The 21,683-nt window shown below is 36.9% G+C and overlaps 1 protein-coding gene across 5 annotated transcripts in view; it reads right to left on the reverse strand.

Annotated features, from left to right (window-relative positions):
• RBL1 (RB transcriptional corepressor like 1) overlaps window positions 1-21,683 on the reverse strand; it is a 62,817-nt gene that overhangs the window by 9,629 nt on the left and 31,505 nt on the right. For 4 of the 5 annotated variants that reach the window (XM_014847160.3, XM_070485898.1, XM_044748359.2 and 1 more), the window contains 6 exons: window positions 20,292-20,424; window positions 15,433-15,699; window positions 14,441-14,652; window positions 8,241-8,417; window positions 6,723-6,794; window positions 5,141-5,231 (listed from right to left, as the gene is read on the reverse strand). In XM_014847160.3, the coding sequence (XP_014702646.2) occupies window positions 5,141-5,231; window positions 6,723-6,794; window positions 8,241-8,417; window positions 14,441-14,652; window positions 15,433-15,699; window positions 20,292-20,424 (952 nt within the window). The remainder of the gene's footprint in view (window positions 1-5,140; window positions 5,232-6,722; window positions 6,795-8,240; window positions 8,418-14,440; window positions 14,653-15,432; window positions 15,700-20,291; window positions 20,425-21,683) is intronic. The other variant, XM_014847161.3, reaches the window with a different exon arrangement.

Here is a 21,683-nt window from a genome sequence, read left to right on the forward strand (position 1 = left end):
TTTAGAAATAATAAATGAATACGGTAAAGTTGCAGGATACAAAATCAACGTACAAAAATCAGTTTCCTTTCTATATGCTAACAATGAAGTAGCAGAAAGAGAAATTAGGAATACAATCCCATTTATAATTGCAACAAAAAGAATAACATACCTAGGAATAAATTTAACCAAAGAGGTGAAAGACCTGTGCACTGAAAACTATAATATAAACTATAAAAATTGTTGAAAGAAACTGAGGAAGATACGAAGAAATGGAAAGATATTCCTTGCTCTTGGATTGGAAGATTAACATAGTTAAAATGTCCATACTTCCTCAAGCAATCTACAGATTCAATGCAATCCCTATCAAAGTTCCAACATTTTTCACAGAAATAGAACAAAGAATCTTAAAATTTATATGGGACAACAAAAGACCCCAAAAAGCAAAAGGAATCCTGAGAAAAAAGAACGAAGCTGGAGGCATCACACTTTCTGATTTCAAAATACACTACAGAAAGCTATAGTAACCAAAACAGCATGGTACTGGCACAAAAACAGACACACAGATCAATGGAACAGAATCGAGAGCCCAGAAATAAACCCACACGTATGGACAGCTAATTTTCGACGAGGGAGGCAAAAACACACAATGGAGAAAGGAAAGTCTCTTCAGCAAATGGTGTTGGGAAAACTGGACAGCCACAGACCAAGGAATCAAAGTAGACTCTTGTCTTACACCATACACAAAAATCAACTCAAAATGGATTAAAGACTTGAATGTAAGACCTGAAACCATAAAACTTCTAGAAGAAAACATAGGCAGTATGCTCTTTGACATCAGTCTTAGCAGTACATTTTCAAGTACCATGTCTGACCAGGCAAGGGAAACAGTAGAAAAAATAAACAAATGGGACTACATCAAACTAAAAAGCTTCTGCACAGCAAAGGAAACTATCAACAAAATGAAAAGACAACCTAACAGGTGGGAGCAGATATTTGCGAACCATATATCCGATAAGGGGTTACTACCCAAAATATATAAAGAACTAATACATCTCAACAACAACAAAACTAACAACCCAATTAAAAAAAGGGCAAAAGATCTGAACAGACATTTTTCCAAAGAAGCTAATACAGTTGGCCAAAAGGCACATGAAAAGATGTTCAACATCAATAATTAGAGAAATGCAAATCAAAACTACAATGAGCTATCACCTCACACCTGTCAGAATGGCTATACAGGACAAGAAATAATGAGTGGTGGAGTGGATGTGGAGAAAAGGGAACTCTCATACACTGCTGGTAGGAGTGCAAACTGGTGCAGCCACTATGGAAAACAGTATGGAGATTCCTCAAATAATTAAGAATAGAGGGGCTGGTCTGGTGGTGTAGTGGTTAAGTTCGTGCACTCTGCTTTGGTGGCTCAGAGTTCACCAGTTCGGATCCCAGGCACAGAGCTATGCAGGGCCTATCAAGCCACGCTATAGCAGGTGTCCCACATATAAAATAGAGGATGATGGGGCATGGATCTTAGCTCAGGGCTAATCTTCCTCAAAAAAAAAAAAAATATATATATATATGAGAATAGAATACCACATGATCCAGCTATTCCACTACTGGTTATTTATTCAAAGAACTTGAAAACAGAAATGTGTAAAGATATATGCACCCCTATGTTCACTGCAGCATTATTCACAACAGCCAAGACTTGGAAGCAACCTAGGTGCTCATCAAGGGACGAATGGATAAAGAAGATGTGATATATGTACACAAAGGAATACTACTCAGCCATAAAAAACATGAAATCTTGCCATTTGTGACAACATGGCTAGACTTTGAGGGTACTACGCTAAGCGAAATAAGTCAGAGGAAGAAAGTCAAATACCGTATGATCTCACTCATAAATAGAAGATAAAAAGAACAAAGAGAGAGACAGAGATTGGACTGGTGGCTCCCAGAGGGGATGGGGGGAGGGAGGAGGGTGAAAAGGGTGTTTAGGCACATGTGTATGGTGATGGATGGTAAATTAGTCTTTGGGTGGTGAACATGATGTAATTTACACAGAAATCAAAATATAATGATGTACACCTGAAATTTATATAATTTTATCACAATCAAAAAAAAAAAGAACGGCAGTCTGGGGTGGTCAGCTAACATGATAATGAAGAATTCGTGGTCCATGAGTGGATTGGTATTTTAATGTGGAAGCTCACTCTCCACAGCTGGCTACAGTAAGGGTTTCTGTTAGGCGTAGTTCAGTCAATGACCAATGTTTTGCTAATTAACATATTCAACATCAGAAATCGGTTTTTATTGATGAAAACAGTGACCATTTACTAAGTATGCCTAATGCTATAAACTGACTTATGTTGGGAACATCAGAAGTATTTAAAGTAAGCAGATTGGTTAAAATATTTGAGATAACTATGCACAATACCATGAAGGGGATGAGGGATCCAGTGAAGTCTGTGGGCTCTGGTTTTATGGATGAGGCCCAGGTCTGAACTCTGATGCATGCTGTTTGCTTGATCCTGGCTTTAAGGCTAACAGAATCCTGCAACTGGAATCTTGACATCTGCCTCTAGTGAACTTTTTATGTGAGGTGCTGGCTGGACAGATAGCTGGGGTTTGAGCTAACTGCATAGCATACATGAACTGTGTGTACTTCTTAAAACAGTAATCATTTTATACCTACTCATGAATTTGTTTATAGAACCAGAACTGTTCTTCCCAAGGTGCTGTTCTTTGGCATGTCCAAGTCTAGGTCACAGCATATAGCCACAGTTCCAGGAACTGGAATACGTCTAATCTGAACAGATTTGCCTGATTGTATCCTCTTCTGTAACTTTCTCCGTTTTATGGCGCCACATTCCTGAATCCATTATCACTGAATACTCTCCGTGCTCTGTGTCATCACCACTGGATAGGATCTTACGAATAGTTTTCTGTTTGCCTGCTAGTAAATATCTAGTTAATAAATGTATATACAAGAGAATTTACTATGAAACTTTCAGGTGTAGAGAGAGTAGCTAACCCTCACTCACCTCAAACTTCACTGGCAGATACTTTATTGAAAAGAAACTATGATCTATTTCCTTTTCCTTACTTCTACTCTCTTGAACTTCACTGCTCCTAGTATGCCCCAGAAACTTACTAGCAGTTGTCTCTTGTACAGCGCACTGTTTCCTAGCTAACCTCTGATGCCTGGTTTTGTAGGGACAGAAAAACCACCCAGGACAGACAAGCAACACGTGTAACAAAAATAGAAAGGGTTCTTTTGGTATTTTGTCAGGTTTACTATCTAATATACTTCTCATTGCTTTGAAAAGGCTCAGGTTAATGTATCTATGGAAAAAAAACTGAGTTTTGGAGTCTGGCCCCGTGGCCGAGTGGTTAAAGTTCTGCATGCTCCGTTTTGGTGGCCTGGGTTCGCAGGTTTGGATTCCAGATGTGGACCTACTCCACTTGTCAGCCATGCTATGGAGGTACCCCACATACGAAAAATAGAGGAAAAGTGGCACAGATGTTAGCTCAAGGCTAGCCTTTCTCAAGCAAAAAAAAGAAAAGAGCAAGATTGGCAATGGATGTTAGCTCAGGGTGAATCTTCCTTACCAAAAAGAAAAAAATAAAGAATGGAGTTTGGTCTGTGTATCCTTAAATGGGGCCAGATTCTAGGGCATCATTATTACAGGATTTTTTGGTGAGTAAGCTCTTAAAAATTAAGATGCCAGAAGACATCATAATGATCATAGATATATTTGTGTAATTAAAAAAAATATATCTTCGGGGGCCGGTCTGGTGGTGCAGCGGTTAAGTGCACACGTTCCACTTCTTGGTGGCCTGGGGTTCGCCGGTTCGGATCCCGGGTGTGGACATGGCACTGCTTGGCACGCGATGCTGTGGCAGGCATCCCACATATAAAGTAGAGGAAGATGGGCACAGATGTTAGCTCAGGGCCAGGCTTCCTCAGCAAAAAGAGGAGGACTGGCAGTAGTTAGCTCAGGGCTAATCTTCCTCAACAAAAATAAATAAATACAAATAAATAAATAAATAAATAAATAAATAAATAAAATATATCTTCGAACGAGCCCATTTTCTCTAAGAATTTATCCTAAGGATGTAAACCAATAAATAAATAAATAAATAAATAAATAAATAAAATATATCTTCGAACGAGCCCATTTTCTCTAAGAATTTATGCTAAGGATGTAAACCAAAGATTAAGCTACAATGATGTTCCTCATAAAGCTGTGTATAACTGGAAACAACCTCAACATCCCACATTGTGGAATTAAATAAAACAAGGTACATACAATACATATGTTCACATATATACACATTATGTAATGGAAAGATGAGACTAGGAAAAGCAGATGGGTAGAACAGGCATTTTCACAACTTATCAAACATATGAATACTGACCATTTGATTTTCCCTTCTTGGAAAAAAAGTTACTAGTGCCTCAAGTCTTAGCATGGTGGTAGTAACAGGATGGCAGCCTTGTCAGTGGTGGCAGAACACCTATACACTTATTAATGAACAGGAAATTTCTTTAATTGTTTCCTTAGGCAGATCACTGATGGCTATCTTACTTTCCCATCATTCAGATTTATTTTTAAATTTTATTAAGTGTCTTTTATGAGTTTTATTAATGTGTATAAGTAGAGGAAACTTCTAAAACACAATTATGGGCCAGTTCTGTGGCTGAGTGATAGGGTTCGCGTGCTCCACTTTGACGGCCCAGGGTTTCACCAGTTCGGATCCTGGATGCAGACATGGCACCGCTTGTTAGGCCATGCTGAGGCGGCATCCCACATGCCACAACTAGAAGGACCCACCACTAAAATATACAACTATGTACTGGGGGGATGTGGGGAGAAGCAGCAGGAGAAAAACAAAGATTGGCAACTGTTGTTAGCTCAGTTGCCAATCTTTAAAACACAATTAACAGGGGACAAACTAAAAATGGTTTCAACACACAACCTCTTTGGAAGGCAGCACCTGACCCATATTTCTCTCAAATTTATTTGTTTCTTCCCAAAACACATATGCATTATGCACCCTACCTATATCATGGACCCCATGTTGCCTGACATCACTGTATGATGCACAATGTAATCAAAGGTGTGTTACATAAAGAATGTTAAAGTGGGCAACTTACCACAATCTCTCATTTCAAAATCACCATTTACGTTTTTATTGTATGCTACAACTTCTGTTGGAATACTTTTCAATAGTACACTCCTATAGACCTACAGGTCAGGGGGGAAAAAAGGGACTGCTGAGTCACAAAGAGGCACATGTTAAGCAAAACCAAAATAAGAGGAGCAAGATATCAAGCCAATTAAAAAGTACTTATCTGTATGGGTGAAAATCAAGAGCAAGACGTTATTAGCCTAGTAAATGTAGATTACGGCAAACATCTTAGAAGAGGAGATACTGAAACAGAGCCTACCATCTAAAATACGCCATTGTAGGAGTTTACAAAATAGAAGAATTAAGTAAGTGATAAGCAGGTTTTGCCAAATAAAAGCCACTTCAAAGATCTGAACACGTTCCTCCTTCCTTTTAATTCCTTGCACAAGAGTCATTTGATCTCACTGGGGCTTGGTTTCCTGCTCCCATCCCATTCCCATCTTCTTTCACATGGCTACATGAAACTGTAGGCTCCTCCTTGCCCCTAAACTCTTTCCTATCTCCAAGATAGCTGAAAGGCATGATCCATTCCCCTTCATCCTATGGGTATTGGTATTGAGAAGATATTTAGGAAGCTATGGCTTGGCCCATTTTGACCCACACTAACCTCACCTTAACGGTCTTCAGGGACAATCTGGACCTCTCCAGGCTCTGTTCCTGAGGGACTTTTCGGAAGAGGCCCAGAAACTCTTAGCCTGTTGTAGGATAGAACAAATGCCTGTACTTGGCTCTTCTAATATCTCTATATCACTTACTATCAGAGTATTCTGGAGCTTAAGTAAAGAAGTGAAATTATCTGTGGGGCTCTCTTAGAAGGGAGTGTGACTACAAGTACTGGGGCCTGGGATATCTGATCCACAACATCTCTCTTCCTAAGATGGCAGATCACGGGGGTCAGAGAAGAGACCATTACGCTCCCTTAGACTCTTGAACAGCCCAAGCCTTAGGGTAACCTAACCCTGTGTTCTTTAGATACAATAATAACAATAATACGAACCTAACAATCATTAAATGCTTACTATGTGCCAGGTCACTATGCTAACATTTTATGTTTCCATGACTGAACAGTTAATGCAGGATTCTCACCATGGCTATTATATATAACATTATCAGAAATGCCTGACAAGTATTCAGAGATGCAAACATTAAGATTTTCAGCAGATGGCAGAAGAAGCTGGATTTAAATTAACAAATCCTCAAATTTCACTGGATTTAAACACCATCAGAGAATCAAGTGTCACACAATTAAAGAATATTATTACTATAGATATTTTTCATTAGACTTTCTAGTGAAAACTGTCCCCACTCAACAAATGAACAAATGGAACAGGAAAACATGTGAGAAGTATACGCAAATATATGGATAAATGAGAAACAGCCAATTTCCTGGCTTCTACTAAAACTGTCTCTTGAGTTTATATGGTATCCATTAAACCAAAAAAACCAAAGTATAGTAAAACTATAAAAGAAGTTTACCTTTTATATGATATCAGCAGAGAAATACTACAAATCTATTTTTGGACAGGAGGAAAAATAATGTAACTCACGTGACTATTAGCTTGGGGCTGATTCCTATAACTTTTTATTATCTCTTGAAAAGTTCTTTCTTCTTTTGTTACCTAAGGAAAACAAAAACTGCACTTATCAATTGCTTTTAAAAGAAAAATGGCTCTGAACAAAAACTTAATTATAGGTTGGCATTGAGAGCAGTCCTGCAGAAAGCCATTAACCCCAGGCCAGTCCATGACTAAAAGCGACTACCGTTTATGATCTTTACTACCTTTAAAGTTCAGGCTTTGTAGCCTGTGGGGACACAGCTAATAATTTCATTACTCAAAAACACTGAGATTGCTGTAGTATAACTCTACAGAAAATGCATTTCTTTACAAAAAGAATATAAGTAAACTCAGATCTGCTGAATCCTCTGTAGTCTCTGGTTTTATTAGTTTTTAATTACCTATTTAAAAGTAAATTAACCACATACTAAAGGAGAGAAAATGTCTTGCAGTGATTCACAATAAAGCTGAGCGGTTATTATAGGATTAGGCTTTTAACATTTCAGGGCAGACTATAGGGTTTCTAATACTTAGAAAAGTCACAGTGGTGGCCCAAAGGAAGAAAATGGATTACTGATTCATAAAGGAATCCCTTCTGATATATTTGTTATCATAAAGTTCTCTTAAATTACTCCTTTTCTCTGCTTCACTGTCCATTGGCACTAAACCTGTTCTCTATAATGAGGAGCTAGAAACAGCAAAGACTAAAGCCTGAGAATTCTCTGGAAAACACAAATAATTAGTTAACGTTTATTAATACCTATTTTGTATAGAGATTTTAAAGAGGCATTGTGAGAGGGGAGTTTGAAAACATGTCCTCTGCTTCAAAAAGCTTAAAAATTAGGTCTTAACTATGTACATCTGCTAGGACTACCAGTGTGGTCAATAATTAAGACCAAAGTCATAGATGATTGTTTCAGATATATCAGAATTTTAAAAAACAAGTAAGACATGCTATTTTATGACTTAAAACACGTTGTAGAACTAGAAAGCAAAATGCTTTTACGAGGCGGCTCAACAAATCAGTGGAAAATAATGTGGTATAGAAGGTATTTTACACCAGATTATGAATCAGGAGATCCTAAGTTGCCACTCATTAATTGTCTAACTTTGGCCAAATTACTTTCAGCTCTGGGCCTCCACTCACCTACAATGTAATCATCATTTTCCTTTGAATTATCAGATTAGAGATGTCACAGAGGTGGGGGTGGAAATGGTGTTCTTCAATTAATAGCGTGGAGAGCCACTTTACTACAAATGGTCTCTAAGATCTTTCCTAACTTCTTTACAACCAATGTATTCTTATGAAGTGGGAAAGCTTATTAAGATAAAACTAAATGGAGAGTCCAGAGAATAAATATGGTAGCTGGAACTTACTACTTAATTAACAACGGTGGCACTGTTGGCTTATAGCACTTAAGGCAAACTAACAATCAAGTGGGAAAGATTTTCACTTCATGCTTCGCATATAGGCAATTAGGGCAAAGAGCTTCCCCAACTATACATTACCTTTGCCATTATGTAAAAGGCACAAAGAAGGAGCTGATCCAAATGTCTGTCTTTCATTAGATCAGGGCAGTGAACTAAAGTGAATTCAAAACATGTCCATATCTTCCTTAGTAACTCATTTGAAACATCCAGTTTTACGCATAAATCACGTAAGCGTACACTTGCCAAATGATAGACCTAAGATGGAAGATGGCACATTGATGCAAAAAAACTAAATAATTTCTCAAATATATGTCTTATCATCAACATGGGATATCAGGCCACGATTAACAAACAACTACGCTGTTGATACATTAAATTACATAAAATTTCTATTCTATAGTACTAGTTCACTGCTATGGCAGAAGAATATAGATTAAAGCAAAACTCTCTTTGGAAAACTACCTTAAAAATTCTTTTTGAAAAGATGTTATCTTCTACTGTATGCTGCCAACTATATAAAGTGAGAAACATTAAAAAGCAGGATTTACCTGCATCATGACCATTATGAATACAGAATTTTTCAAGTGTTCAGAAGTCATTTTTCTTTTCCCCAGGTAAAATTGCTAGAAAGTCTAAAATGTTAGATAATAAAGAACTACAATGTTTGACTCCAAAAATGAGTCAGAAACAAAACCACTTAAAAAATTTCCCCTGTAACCTACATGAGCACATGAAAGGAATGTTAAAGTAAATGAGATACCAGTTTTTTTGGTTGTTGCTTTTAAGCATGTCAGTTCAATGCCCTGAACCTTTTATATATACAGTCTTTATATGAATTGAGACTAATGCAAATGACTTGAAGTCCTGCAAGATTGTAAAATCGTTTCTAATCATTCAGGAAGCATCATGTTTTATTGTTTTAAGAGCTAGTAACCCTGCTGTGGTATTCCTATACCAGACTATTCTATTCAAACTAAGTCTTTAAGCGTTCAGGGAAAAAAATGAAAAAGAGTGAGGCATCCCTTACAGAAAAGTATCTTTGGCAGGAAAAAAATCCACAAATTAGAGCTTAAAAACAAATTTAAGTTATCTAATACACTAATCTGATAGAAAGAGAGACAAGTGGTTGACTCCAAAGCCACCAGTGATTCATTTTATAGAAAACTCCTTTTCTGGACCTTATCCCTTTGTTTCTAGCTGGCCAAAAGATAAACAGGAGCTACTGGGGTCAGAGCAGAGAGAAAGATGCTAGAATTTTACATTCATAATAGGAGAGGATAACAGATAAAGTCCTAGCTAGAAGGACCAAAAATATGTAACTAAGTAATGCTTGTTAAGTGTCTTTTACAGAGCTGATCTAATACCTTAAAGATACATATACTCTGGAAACCTTTTGATTCTAATAAAAAATTCACAGTACAGTCACATGTCATTTAACGATGGGGGATACATTCTAAGAAATGTGTCAATAGGAGATTTTGTCACTATAGGAACATCATATAGTGTGCTTACACGAACCTAGATGATTTAGCTTACTACACACCTAGACTATATGGTACTAATCTTATGGGACCACCATTGTATATGTAGTCTGTCATTGACTGAAACGTTGTTATGTTGTAGCTGAACGTAAATTTTATTCAGGCATAGAACACCAGCATCACGCTGAGTTCAGCATGGATAATAGCAGCTGTAATTTACTCAAGGAATGGTTATTTTGAATTCATTATAGATACGGACACTTCAATTCCCTTTTAGGATAAAATTTTTGTAGCTTCTAATCTAGAGCAAGTAGGCTATAATTAAATGGAAGGAAAAAAACCAAGTTGGATTCTGAAATAAATTTAGAATTAAAAATTCAGAAATAAACCCTCATTTTTTGTGTGTGTGTGAGGAAGATTGGCCCTGAGCTAACATCTGTTGCCAATATTCCTCTGTTTTATGTGGGATGCCACCACAGTGTGGCTTGACAAGCAGTGCTAGGTCTATGCCCGGGATCCAAACCTGCAAACGCCGGGCCACTGAAGGGGAGTGTGAGAACTTAACCACTATGCCACCAGGCCGGCCCCTAAAGCCTCATTTTTTTTAAAGATTTTATTTTTTCCTTTTTTCTCCCCAAAGCCCCCCAGTACATAGTTGTATATTCTTTGTTGTGGGTCCTTCTAGTTGTGGCATGTGGGACGCTGCCTCAGCGTGGTTTGATGAGCAGTGCCATGTCCGCGCCCAGGATTCGAACCAACGAAACACTGGGCCGCCTGCAGTGGAATGCGCGAACTTAACCACTCGGCCACGGGGCCAGCCCCCTAAAGCCTCATTTTTATCAGTCTTAGGTTCATTACCAAAGGCAGTAATTTGCCGTTTTGAAAATTAAAAACAGGTAATGAATGGGGAAAATGCTGCATTTTGGAACTCTGTTTTTAAAGCAAGCCTTAGGTACAAGAGGTGGGCAGGAGTGGGGAGCAGAGTAGAGAAGGCAGTGGGAGGTGGGGAAAAATGGCAAGTCTCTCAACAATTACTATAAGAAAGACTAGAAGAAATAAACTTAAATTTGCATCAAGAGACAATTTGGGGAAAAAACAATGAAATTTCTTAAAAATTTTCAGTCTCAAACCTTAATTACAATGCTAGAAAAAAACATGTTTTCACTCTAGGATTTATTTTAGAGAAGAGGCATGTTTGGTTACAAATATCTGATTAACATGTACGTCTTATCTGAAGCTGATGGTGCTTGTAAAAGATAGGTAGGACAAGTTGAAATTATTTTTATGTTAAATCTTTCAGTACCTTTTATTAATACTAAAATAATTTAGGCATTATAATGAGAACTGGTCAAATTTTAACTTAAAAGGTAACATACTGGATTTATGGTAAAAACTATGCAGCCTTCCCATCCTATCCCACTAATCTTTATAATGGTTCTTTAGCAATTTAAGCTGATCCATAAGATCTAAGATGCACCTGTCCCACAACGAACTCCTATCTATCTACAGCACATAACATAATGGAGTCCAACAAATTCCAGAGGAGGGCCAACTGCTTACTCAAAGTTATGTAAGAACGCAAGCTGGCAGGAAACGTAAGTTATATCAGGAAATGGAGTCAAATCATATGAGCCTGAGTCCAAACATAGCTTACCAAGATCATAATGCTCTCTTTAGAGGTCAAATATGTTTTTTAAAAAGGCTAAGGTACATTACCTGATACCAAAGCTAGACAAAGACACTATTAAGAAAACTACAGGGGCTGGCCCCTTGGCCGAGTGGTTAAGTTCGCGTGCTCCGCTGCAGGCGGCCCAGAGTGTTTTGTTGGTTTGAATCCTGGGTGCAGACATGGCACTGCTCATCAAACCACGCTGAGGCAGCGTCCCACATGCCACAATTAGAAGGACCCACAATGAAGAATGTACAACTATGTACCAGGGGGCTTTGGGGAGAAAAAGGAAAAAAATAAAATCTTTAAAAAAAAAAAGAGAAAACTACAGACCAGTATCTCTTATGAATACTGATGTCAAAAGCCTCAACAAGATAGTAGCAAATTGAATGCAAAGCAAACACTAAAGGGATTTTACACCATGCACAAGTAGGATTTATTTCTGAAGTGTAAGGATAGTTTAACATATGAAAATCAATCAGGGTACTACACTACATTAATAGAGTGAAGGAAAAAAATATGATCACTTCAATTGATGCAGAAAAAAAGCATGTGACAAATTTCAACATCCTTTTATTATAAAAACACTCAACAGGCACTGGCCTGGTGGTGTAGTGGTTAAGTTCACATGTTCTGCTTTGGCAATCCAGGTTTCGCAGGTCTGCATCCCAGGTGTGGACCTATGCACTGCTGATCAGGCCATGCTGTGGTGGGATCCCACATACAAAACAGAGAAAGATTTGCATGGGTGTTAGCTCAGTGACAATCTTCTTCAAGCAAAAAGAGGAAGACTGGCAACAGATGTTAGCTCAGGGTGAATCTTCCTCTCAAAAAAAAAAAAGAAAACCACTCAACTAACTAGAAATAGAGAGAAACTACCTCAACATAATAAATGCCATATATGAAAAATCTGCAGTTAACATAATACTCAAAGTGAAACAATGAAGCATTCCTCTAAGATCAGGAACAAGACAAGGATGCCCAATTTGACCACTTCTATTTCAACACAGGACTAGAAGTTCTAGCCAGAGCACTTAGGCAAGAAAACGAAAATAAAAGACATCCAAATTGGAAAAGAAGTAAAATAATCTCTGTTCGCAGATGACATGATTTTAGGTGTAGAAAATTGGAAAAACCTAAAGAGCCCAAAAAAAATGTTACAACTAATAAATGAATTCAGCAAAGTTGCAGGATACAAAATCAACACACAAAAGTCATTTTCACTTCCATACACTAACAATAAACAATCCAAAAATAAAATGAAGAAAATAATTCTTTTATAATAACAGAGAATAAAATACTTAGGAACAAACTTAACCAAGGAGGCAAAAGACTTGTACATTGAAAACTGCAAAATGTTGCTGAAAGAAATTAGAGAAAACACAAATAAATGGAAAGACATACCAATGCCATGTGTATGGACTGGAAAGACTTAATATTGTTAAGATATCAACACTACCCAAAGCAGTCTATAGATTTAATGAAATCCCCATCAAATTCCCAATGATTTTTTTGCAGAAATAGAAAAATCCATCCTAAAACTCATATGCAGTCTCAAGGAATTCTGAATAGCCAAAATAATCTTGAAAAAAAGAGAACAAAGTTGAAGGTCTCACACTTGCTGATTTCAAAATTTACTATAAAGTTACAGGTAATCAAAGCTGTGTGGTACTGTCATACAGACAGACACAAAGAGATCAATGAATAGAATAGAGGGTCCAGAAATAAATCCTCACATAAATGGTCGAATGACTTTTGACAAGGGTGTCAAGATCATTCTACAGGGAAAAGACACTCTTTTCAACAAACGGTGGTCAGAAAACTGGATATCTACAAGGAAAAGAATGAAATTGGATCCTTATCTTACACTATATACAAAAATGAACTTGAAATGGATCAAAGACCTAAATGTAACTGCTAAAACTATAAAAGTCCTAGAAGAAAACATAGGAGAAAAGCTTCATGACTTTGGAATGGGCAATGATTTCTTGGCTATGACACCTAAAGCACAGGACAACAAAATGAAACTTAGATAAATTTGACTTCATGAAAATTTAAAACTTTTGTGCAACAAATGACACTATCAACATAGTGAAAAGGCAACACATGGAATGGGAGAAAATATTTGCAAATCATATATCTGGTAAAGGATTAATATCCAGAATACATACATAACTTCTACAACTCAACAACGACAAACTCAAATGACAAATGGGCAAAAGACTTGACTAGACATTTCTCCGAGGAAGATATACAGATGGCCAATAAACACATGAAAAGATGCTCAACATCACTAATCATGAGGGAAACGCAAATCAAAACTAGAATCTGGCAGCATTTCATATTCAATAGGATTGCTGTTATCAAAAAAAAACCCAGACAGCAACAAGTGTTGACAAGGATGAGGAAAACCTGAAACCCTTGTGCATTGCTAGCAAGAAGGTAAAATGGCGCAGCCACTGTGGAAAATGGTATGGCAGTTCCTCAAAAAATTAATTCCACTTCTTGGTATATACCCAAAAGAACTGAGAGCAGAGACTTGAATAGATATTTGTACACAAATGTTCATAACAGTGTTATTCACAATAATCAAAAGGTAGAAACAACCCAAATGTCCATCTACAGACAAATGGATGAACAAAATGTGGTATACACATACAATGGAATATTATTCAGCCTTAAAAAGGAAGGAAATTCTGACACATGCTACAATATGGATGAACCTTGAAGACATTATGCTAAGTGAAATAAGCCTGTAACAAAAGGACACATATTGTATGATTCCACTTACATGAGGAATCTAGAGTAGTCAAATTCATAGAGACAGAAAGCAGAATGGTGGTTACCAGAGGCCAAGGAAGGGGAGGAACAGGAAATTAATGTCTATTAAATAGGGTTTCAGTTTAGGAAGATGATAAAGTTCTGGAGATGAGTGGTGGTGAAGGCTGCAGAACAGTGTGAATGTACTTAATGACACAACTGTACACTTAAAAATGGTTAAAATGGTAAATTTTATGTTATGTATATTTTACCACACGCAAAAAAGAAGGCTAACACTGCTCTCTGTTATTCAATCTTTCCTGCATCAATTAACTTAGATCTTTTTCAGATGCTATAAAAACACATACCTTTCTATAAAACAGTGCTAAGGACCCAGTTCTCTTTGGTTTGTTTACTCCGGTTGGATGTACCTCTTGCGCTTTAGACGGATGAGTCTGTTTTGGAGAAGTACCAATTAATGACTGAGCAGTAAGTGATACAGAACTCTCGACTTTGGACTCCTGAGTTGTATTCATGGAAACTGGTATCAGTGTGATCTCTCCAGCATCATTTGCAACACCTGAATATACAAGCAAGAGTTTTCAGTTCTAGAAATAAGCTGCATGTGTTCCAGAAAATCTGTCAACTGTTGGTATCTACCTATCTATCTAGGCAAGGAATATGCTAGAAAAGGAGATGAGGGCCACAAAAACAGTAATTCTAGGTTATAATATTCTTGTTTTTTATTTCTGCTCTGAAACAACAATATTTTTTTTGAGCTCTAAAGGAGATGTTTTTGATCAAGAAGCAAAATTCTTGCTCCATACACTCTTTTGTGAAGTTCAGATAAGAAAACAATATAAGTCCTAACAAAGAGGATAATAAATTTAGAAAACGTGAAAATTCAAAAAACAGTATAGATTCAAAACAAAAGGTGGAGCACAAAGGATTTTTAGGGCAATGAAACTATTTTGTATAATATTATAGTGGTAGCTATATGTCATCAGACATTTGTCAAAATTCAAGGAGTATACAATACCAAGAGTGAATCATAATGTAAACCATGGAGTTGGAGTCATAATGATGTGTCAATGTAGGCACCAATTATAACAGATGTACCACTCTGGTGGGGGTGGCTGTGTGTGCGTGAGCAGAGGGTATATGGGAAATCTCTGTACCTTCCACTCAGTTTTGTTGTGAATCTAAAACTGCCCAAACAAATAAAATTAAAGAAGAAAAACAGTATAGGTTCAAGAAAAAACATTGAGTTAGAAAGACCACGTGATCCAATCCAGTAAGACATTTCTTAAATTTTTATCCAACTCAGAAAAAAAAAAAAATAAACGCATCGAAATGTTACCGTGCAATGGGATTGTAACTTTATGTCCTGTTGTTCCTGTTACTATGGCTGTGCTCATTGTTAGAAGACTCTGCCCAGGTGAAATTGATAAATTTTCAGCAGTAATGCTTGATGAAGAAGCAATTTTCAATTTTGTTCCTTCTGTTATGACCCTGTCTATAAACATTTCCTTTGGGGGGTCTTCCCCAAAAAGTCTTCTTTTAGCACTCCCTGCAGTAGGAGAACTGTAGCGTTCATGGACAGAAATTGGAGACAATGGTTGTATATCTAATAAAGAGAAAAATAAATTTAAAAGAGTTTGACGTGTATTCCAAAACAATAAATCAGATGCACTCATTCATTCAACAAATAGATAGTGAGTTACTCTGCTAGGCACTAGCGAATAACATGGCCTCTGTGCTCATGGGATATCAAATCTGGTGGGAGAGAGAGGCACAAAGTAAATCATTACAATAAATTGTGAAAATTATGATAGCTCACCTTCCTGGTTTCCTGAACCTCTGCCTATATTAAAGGAGCAAAATATTAAGAGTAAAGTAGAAGCTGAGAGGTAGTATGAGGTGACCACTAAATTTAAGTAGTCCAATTAGCTTCCGTCTCCCAATCTTATCTAGTAATTAATACCTGAGAAGGAAAAATCAGTGATTTAGTTCACAGTTTTGCCTCCTCCCACACACCCACTTCAAGCAGTTTAAGGCAGTAGCTGTGCCTTTCTGATTTAGTAGATACAGAATCATCTTTTTTATTTTGGAGGAAGATTAGTCCTGAGCTAACATCTGCCAATCCTCCTCTTTTTGCTGAGGAAGACTGGCCCTGAGCTCACATCTGTGCCCATCTTCCTCCACTTTATATGTGGGACGCCTACCACAGCGTGGCTTGCCAAGTGGTGCCATGTCCACACCTGGGATCCGAACCTGTGAACCCCAGGCTGCTGAAGCAGAATGTGCACACTCAACTGCTGCGCCACCAGGCCGGCCTCCAGAATCACCTTTTATAAGCCTACCAGAAGAGGAAGATGAGTAAAGGTGATATGACTCTGCTTAACTTGCCTTAATCTGAGGGTTGGCAGTAGTATGTTGATCAAAAAGAAAAAAGGGCATGGATTATGTCTCTCTCTCAGTGCTATCTGCAGGAGCTGCTCTCCTTTCCCTCTTCACTAAGTACAAAGGTTCTCCTAGTCCCTTACAACCTTACATATTTTTCCACAATTCTTCCCCACTTCCCCCAACCCCATTGTTTCTTTACTGGTATATAATATTCTTTTTTTTTTTTTTTTTAAAGATTTTCTTTTTTCCTTTTTCTCCCCAAAGCCCCCCGGTACATAGTTGTATATTCTTCGTTGTGGGTCCTTCTAGTTGTGGCATGTGGGACGCTGCCTCAGCGTGGTTTGATGAGCGGTGCCATGTCCGCGCCCAGGATTCGAACCAACGAAACACTGGGCCGCCGGCAGAGGAGTGCGCGGACTAAACCACTCGGCCACGGGGCCAGCCTCCGTATATAATATTCTTTTAAAGTGAAAGCATTTCACTGTTTATTTTTACATTCACTAGATAATTAGACAGCCATGTACTCTATTTTCAAAATATGCTTAAGAGGTATAAAAATTACCTCTAACAATGATTTGACAGCTGTCTGTATTACCGAGGTAAGTGGGGAAATAGCCATGGTTTAATAAAAATCTCTCCACAATTCTGGTGGTTATGAATGAAGATCTGACTTCTCATCTTCAGTAAACAAGTGGAAAGTTCTACTGTAGCTCCTATTACCCCTTAACAGGAGTATACCTGGATGCCTTATATCTAAGAAACCCATGGCAGTCCTTGAATCTGACTAGAGATGCTCAAAGCTGACCTTTCAGGGGAGCACTCATGTTACAGCCACGAAGTTAGCTACAAACTCCTTGAAATTATCTTTTCCTAGCACAGTACTGGAAAAGCTACAGTGGACACACAACATAAATTTAATAAATACACAAATTAATAAACTGTCTTTTTCTCCCCAGAGTCAAGGTTCAATATTATTGTTTCCTAAGGATTTTCCATTATTTGATTCTCTTGCCTGAACCCCTAAAAGGTAATAACTTTTTCCTTTAATTATAAAATAACATTCAATCCCACACAGGGGCACTCCCTACAATTTTTAAAAGCCCTGAATATTCACAGCAGCATCATTCACAGTAGCCAAGAAGTAGAAATAATCCAAATGTCCACCAACTAATGAATGAACAAACAATATGTGGCATATTGATACAATGAAAAATTATTCAGCCATAAAGAGGAATGAAGTGCTGATACATACTACAACAAAGATATACCTTGAAAACATGCTAAGTGAAAGAAGCCAATCACAAAGGCCACATATTATGTGATTCCATTTATATGAAACGTCTAGAATAGACAAATCTATAGAAAGAGAAAGTAGATTAGTGGTTCTAGGGGCTTGGGGGAAGGGAAAATGGAGAGCAATTGCTATTGGATATGAGGTTTCTTTTTGGGGTGATGAAAACATACTGGAATTAGATAATGGTGAAAGTTATAGAATCTTGTGAATACACTAAAAACCACTGAATTGTATACTTTAAAAAAAAAAAGAAAAAACAGTCTTTTAAAGATTGGCCCCTGAGCTAACAACTGTTGCCAATCTTTTTTTTTCCTGCTTTTTCTCCCCAAATCCTCCCAGTACCTAGTTGTATATTTTTAGCTGTGGGTCCTTCTAGTTGTGGCATGTGGGATGCCACCTCAACGTGGCCTGATGAGCGGTACAATGTCTGTGCCCAGGATCCAAACCAACAAAACCCTGGGCCGCAGAAGTGGAATGCGCAAACTTAACCACTCGGCCACGGGGCCGGCCCCAAAAGAGTAAATTTTATGGTATGTAAACTATATCTTGATTTAAAAAAAGCTCACTGAAAAAAATTCAAACAATACCAAAAAACTATAATGAAGAAAGTAACACTCACTCAAAATCTCACCACCTGGAGAGAATCACATTTGGGGACCATTCTTCATGATCTTAGTTCTCAGATCTCTAGCTAGGCTGCAAATACACACACACACACAGGTATATATAATATATATATAAATTACAGACACAGATACAAACACACACACACAGAGGCAGTCTATGATTTGCACAGTTCCAATTTCTATGAATTTTAGTTACCACAGTTCAGTTAAATTAACAACAGCCTTAACAAAATGGTTCAAATTTCAAATTTCAGTTGCCATGGCATAGTAACTGTGAGTAATTGCATACACTACAAACTTTAGTCTACAAGTCATTATGTGAATAATAGATGTGCATCATGATTAGTGACCAATCACGTCACTTCTTTCAAAGTCTGTCGATGACTGGTCAGGGCACATCTCTTATTCAATCCATACAGACAGTAAAGTGTATAGTTACGTTGTCTCCGTGTCTCCCAGTGATAATTTCATAAGACATTTTACAAAAACAGACAAATGAAGGAGGGAATTGTCAAAAAAAAGATGAAAGTGCCACAAAGAAATAAAAAGTAATAATGCTGAAAGTAAAATTAAAATAGAGTATCAATGAAGTTCCAGAAGAAATAGCTAACCCTAGGAATGTTGACTGCTGCTGTTCAAGAAATTAGATATGCAGCCAGAAGAACTTTGTAAAAATGAAACTTATCAATATGAGGAAAAAGTTAGAGACAAAAAAGATGAATATGTGCAACAGGAAGTGATGATGGTAAAAAAACTTCACATTAAAGCAACTCTCAGAGATATTTCACAACACTGAAAGCACAAAGTATAAAATGTTGAAAGCTGATCCAAACTTAGAAAGGAACATGACAATTCACCAAGGCACAGAAAAGATATTCAGTATTGTAAGTTACAAGAGAAGAAGGCAGCAAGCTCTGTTTAAACTTCTTTCAAAAAAAAAAACCACTTTTATTCTCAATGTTTCCAATGTTTTAAATTATAGTGTACTAAGTAAATATTTTTACTATTTCTTCATTTCTTTAAACACTAGTAACTGATAGTAAGACAAGTTTAAAGTTTTGACAAGATTCTTACAGGTCATAAAACAATCTTAATTATTCCCATTGCTTACGAAGATTGTTTTGCATGCACAGCTTGCACATGTTTATGATCTTGCACTATATGTAAAGCAAAGACTGTACATACACATAAACACACACACAATTATAGTCCAAAAATGGACCTAGAGCTACCTTACTTCAGTAACCTTAATACTTGTTCATCTGAGGTTTGTTCAGGGATATTCTGTGATCAGAAGATTTTCTTAATTGTTTCTTAAAAAATTCAAGAGCTATGTAATCCAGAAGATGCACATAATAGTTTGATACATCACAAGAGAAAAAAAGGTACTAATATCTTCCTATTAGTAAGGCTCAAATGAATTATTTTAAGAGAGTATAGATAAGTCATTTATTAGATGAACTTACAAAGCCCAAAGAGTTCTCTGTTCTGCTTTAAATATTTGTCTTTCTATAGAGACATACATAGACAGAGAAAGAATATAACTTCTGTCACATTTGGAAAAGTAGGTATTTGGCCTATTTAAATAGTTTTCCATTAAGCATTTAGGAAAGGTTATGTGTGTTTATTAAAAGGCCAAAATACTATTTCCACAATACTTGACACTGCAATTAAAAAAATAGATTGTATTCAAAATCAGGATGGAAATCTTATTACTGTAGTATAAAAAAGTATACAATGAGCCAAATGAGAGTGTTGGCATAAGGATTAAGCCTCTTTTCAAATCTTGATGAAGAACTTAGATGTCTCAATAATATATTAGTAAGACTTGAAATTCTCTCTGAAAAAAAAATCTTTGTTATTTTTTCACTGTTTTACTAATGCTGAACATACCCCTTCGAAGATTCCCACTGTCAGTCCGAACTTCTTTGACTCTTGGATGCATCAAAGGAGACACTGGCATCATGGGAAGATGTCCCTGTATACTTCCCCCATTTCCTGTTTCAAAGTTATTTGGGAATATAACCTGTAGAAAACAAAAACCCTTTGCTTTATATAGAGATCATCCCACAGACGAAAACTTACAACAAAAAATGAGAAAAAAGTTTTAACTTCTTTTATTGTTTTATTTCCTTTTCCTTCTTCTTCCCAAAATATAAAAATTTGCAATAGTTAAATGTTGTTAAATATATGTAAAGAATGCATCTCACTTAATCTCATAATTTAGCTATTTAAATTTGTTGACCACTAAAAGTAAACCTATGAGGTAGGCGCTATTGATCTCCACTTCAGTATGAGAAAATGGAGGCTCAAAATGTGAAATCTGCCCCAGGACACACTATTACACTAAGTAATAGAGTAAGGGCTTCAAACCAAATCCTTTTCCTTCAAGCTTATAGTTTTTTTTTTTTTTTTTTTAAAGATTTTATTTTTTCCTTTTTCTCCCCAAAGCCCCCCGGTACATAGTTGTGTATTCTTCGTTGTGGGTTCTTCTAGTTGTGGCATGTGGGACGCTGCCTCAGCGTGGTTTGATGAGCAGTGCCATGTCCGCGCCCAGGATTCGAACCAACGAAACACTGGGCCGCCTGCAGCGGAGCGTGCGAACTTAACCGCTCGGCCACGGGGCCACCCCCAAGCTTATAGTTTTTATTCATCGTCTCAATGGATTCTACAATGGAAATATTGATGAATAATGAACATTGCCCAATTCATCACAATCTGCCACAAAAAACCAAAGAATAGAAGAGATTTCAAGAAACCATCTTCTTTTCAGTTCTTCCCAGTCTCAGATAGTTCTTCTAGTAGTTTGGGATTAGGGAAAAATTTAAGCAGATTTATGAAGCATAAGGAGACACAGAAAAGCAAAGAAGGACGAAAAGACAGGAGTTACAAAAGAATAACACAGAGGTAGACGGAAAAAACTCACATGATATTAAACTGGCAAACGTGTGATTTGTGTGTATTAAGCAAAAGCTTTTCATTTTTCCTTCTTTATTCTAAAACTACTAATAAACAGTGTTTAATTCTTTATATGGGATTAATGGTTTCTTAGATATGACACCAAAAGCACAAGCAACAAAAGAAAAAGATAAACTGGACATCATCAAAATTAAAAACTTTTGTGTTCCAAAGGACATTATCAAGAAAGTAAAAAGGCAACCCACAGAATGGGAGAAACGTTTTGCAAATCACATATTGAATAAGGGAGTTGTATCCACAATATAAAAAAGAACTCCTATAATTTAATAATAAAAAGACAAACAACCCAGTGAAAAACATCTTAAT

This window comes from Equus asinus, chromosome 15 (assembly GCF_041296235.1).
Source record: "Equus asinus isolate D_3611 breed Donkey chromosome 15, EquAss-T2T_v2, whole genome shotgun sequence".
In the NCBI taxonomy this organism is placed as follows: Eukaryota; Metazoa; Chordata; class Mammalia; order Perissodactyla; family Equidae; genus Equus; species Equus asinus.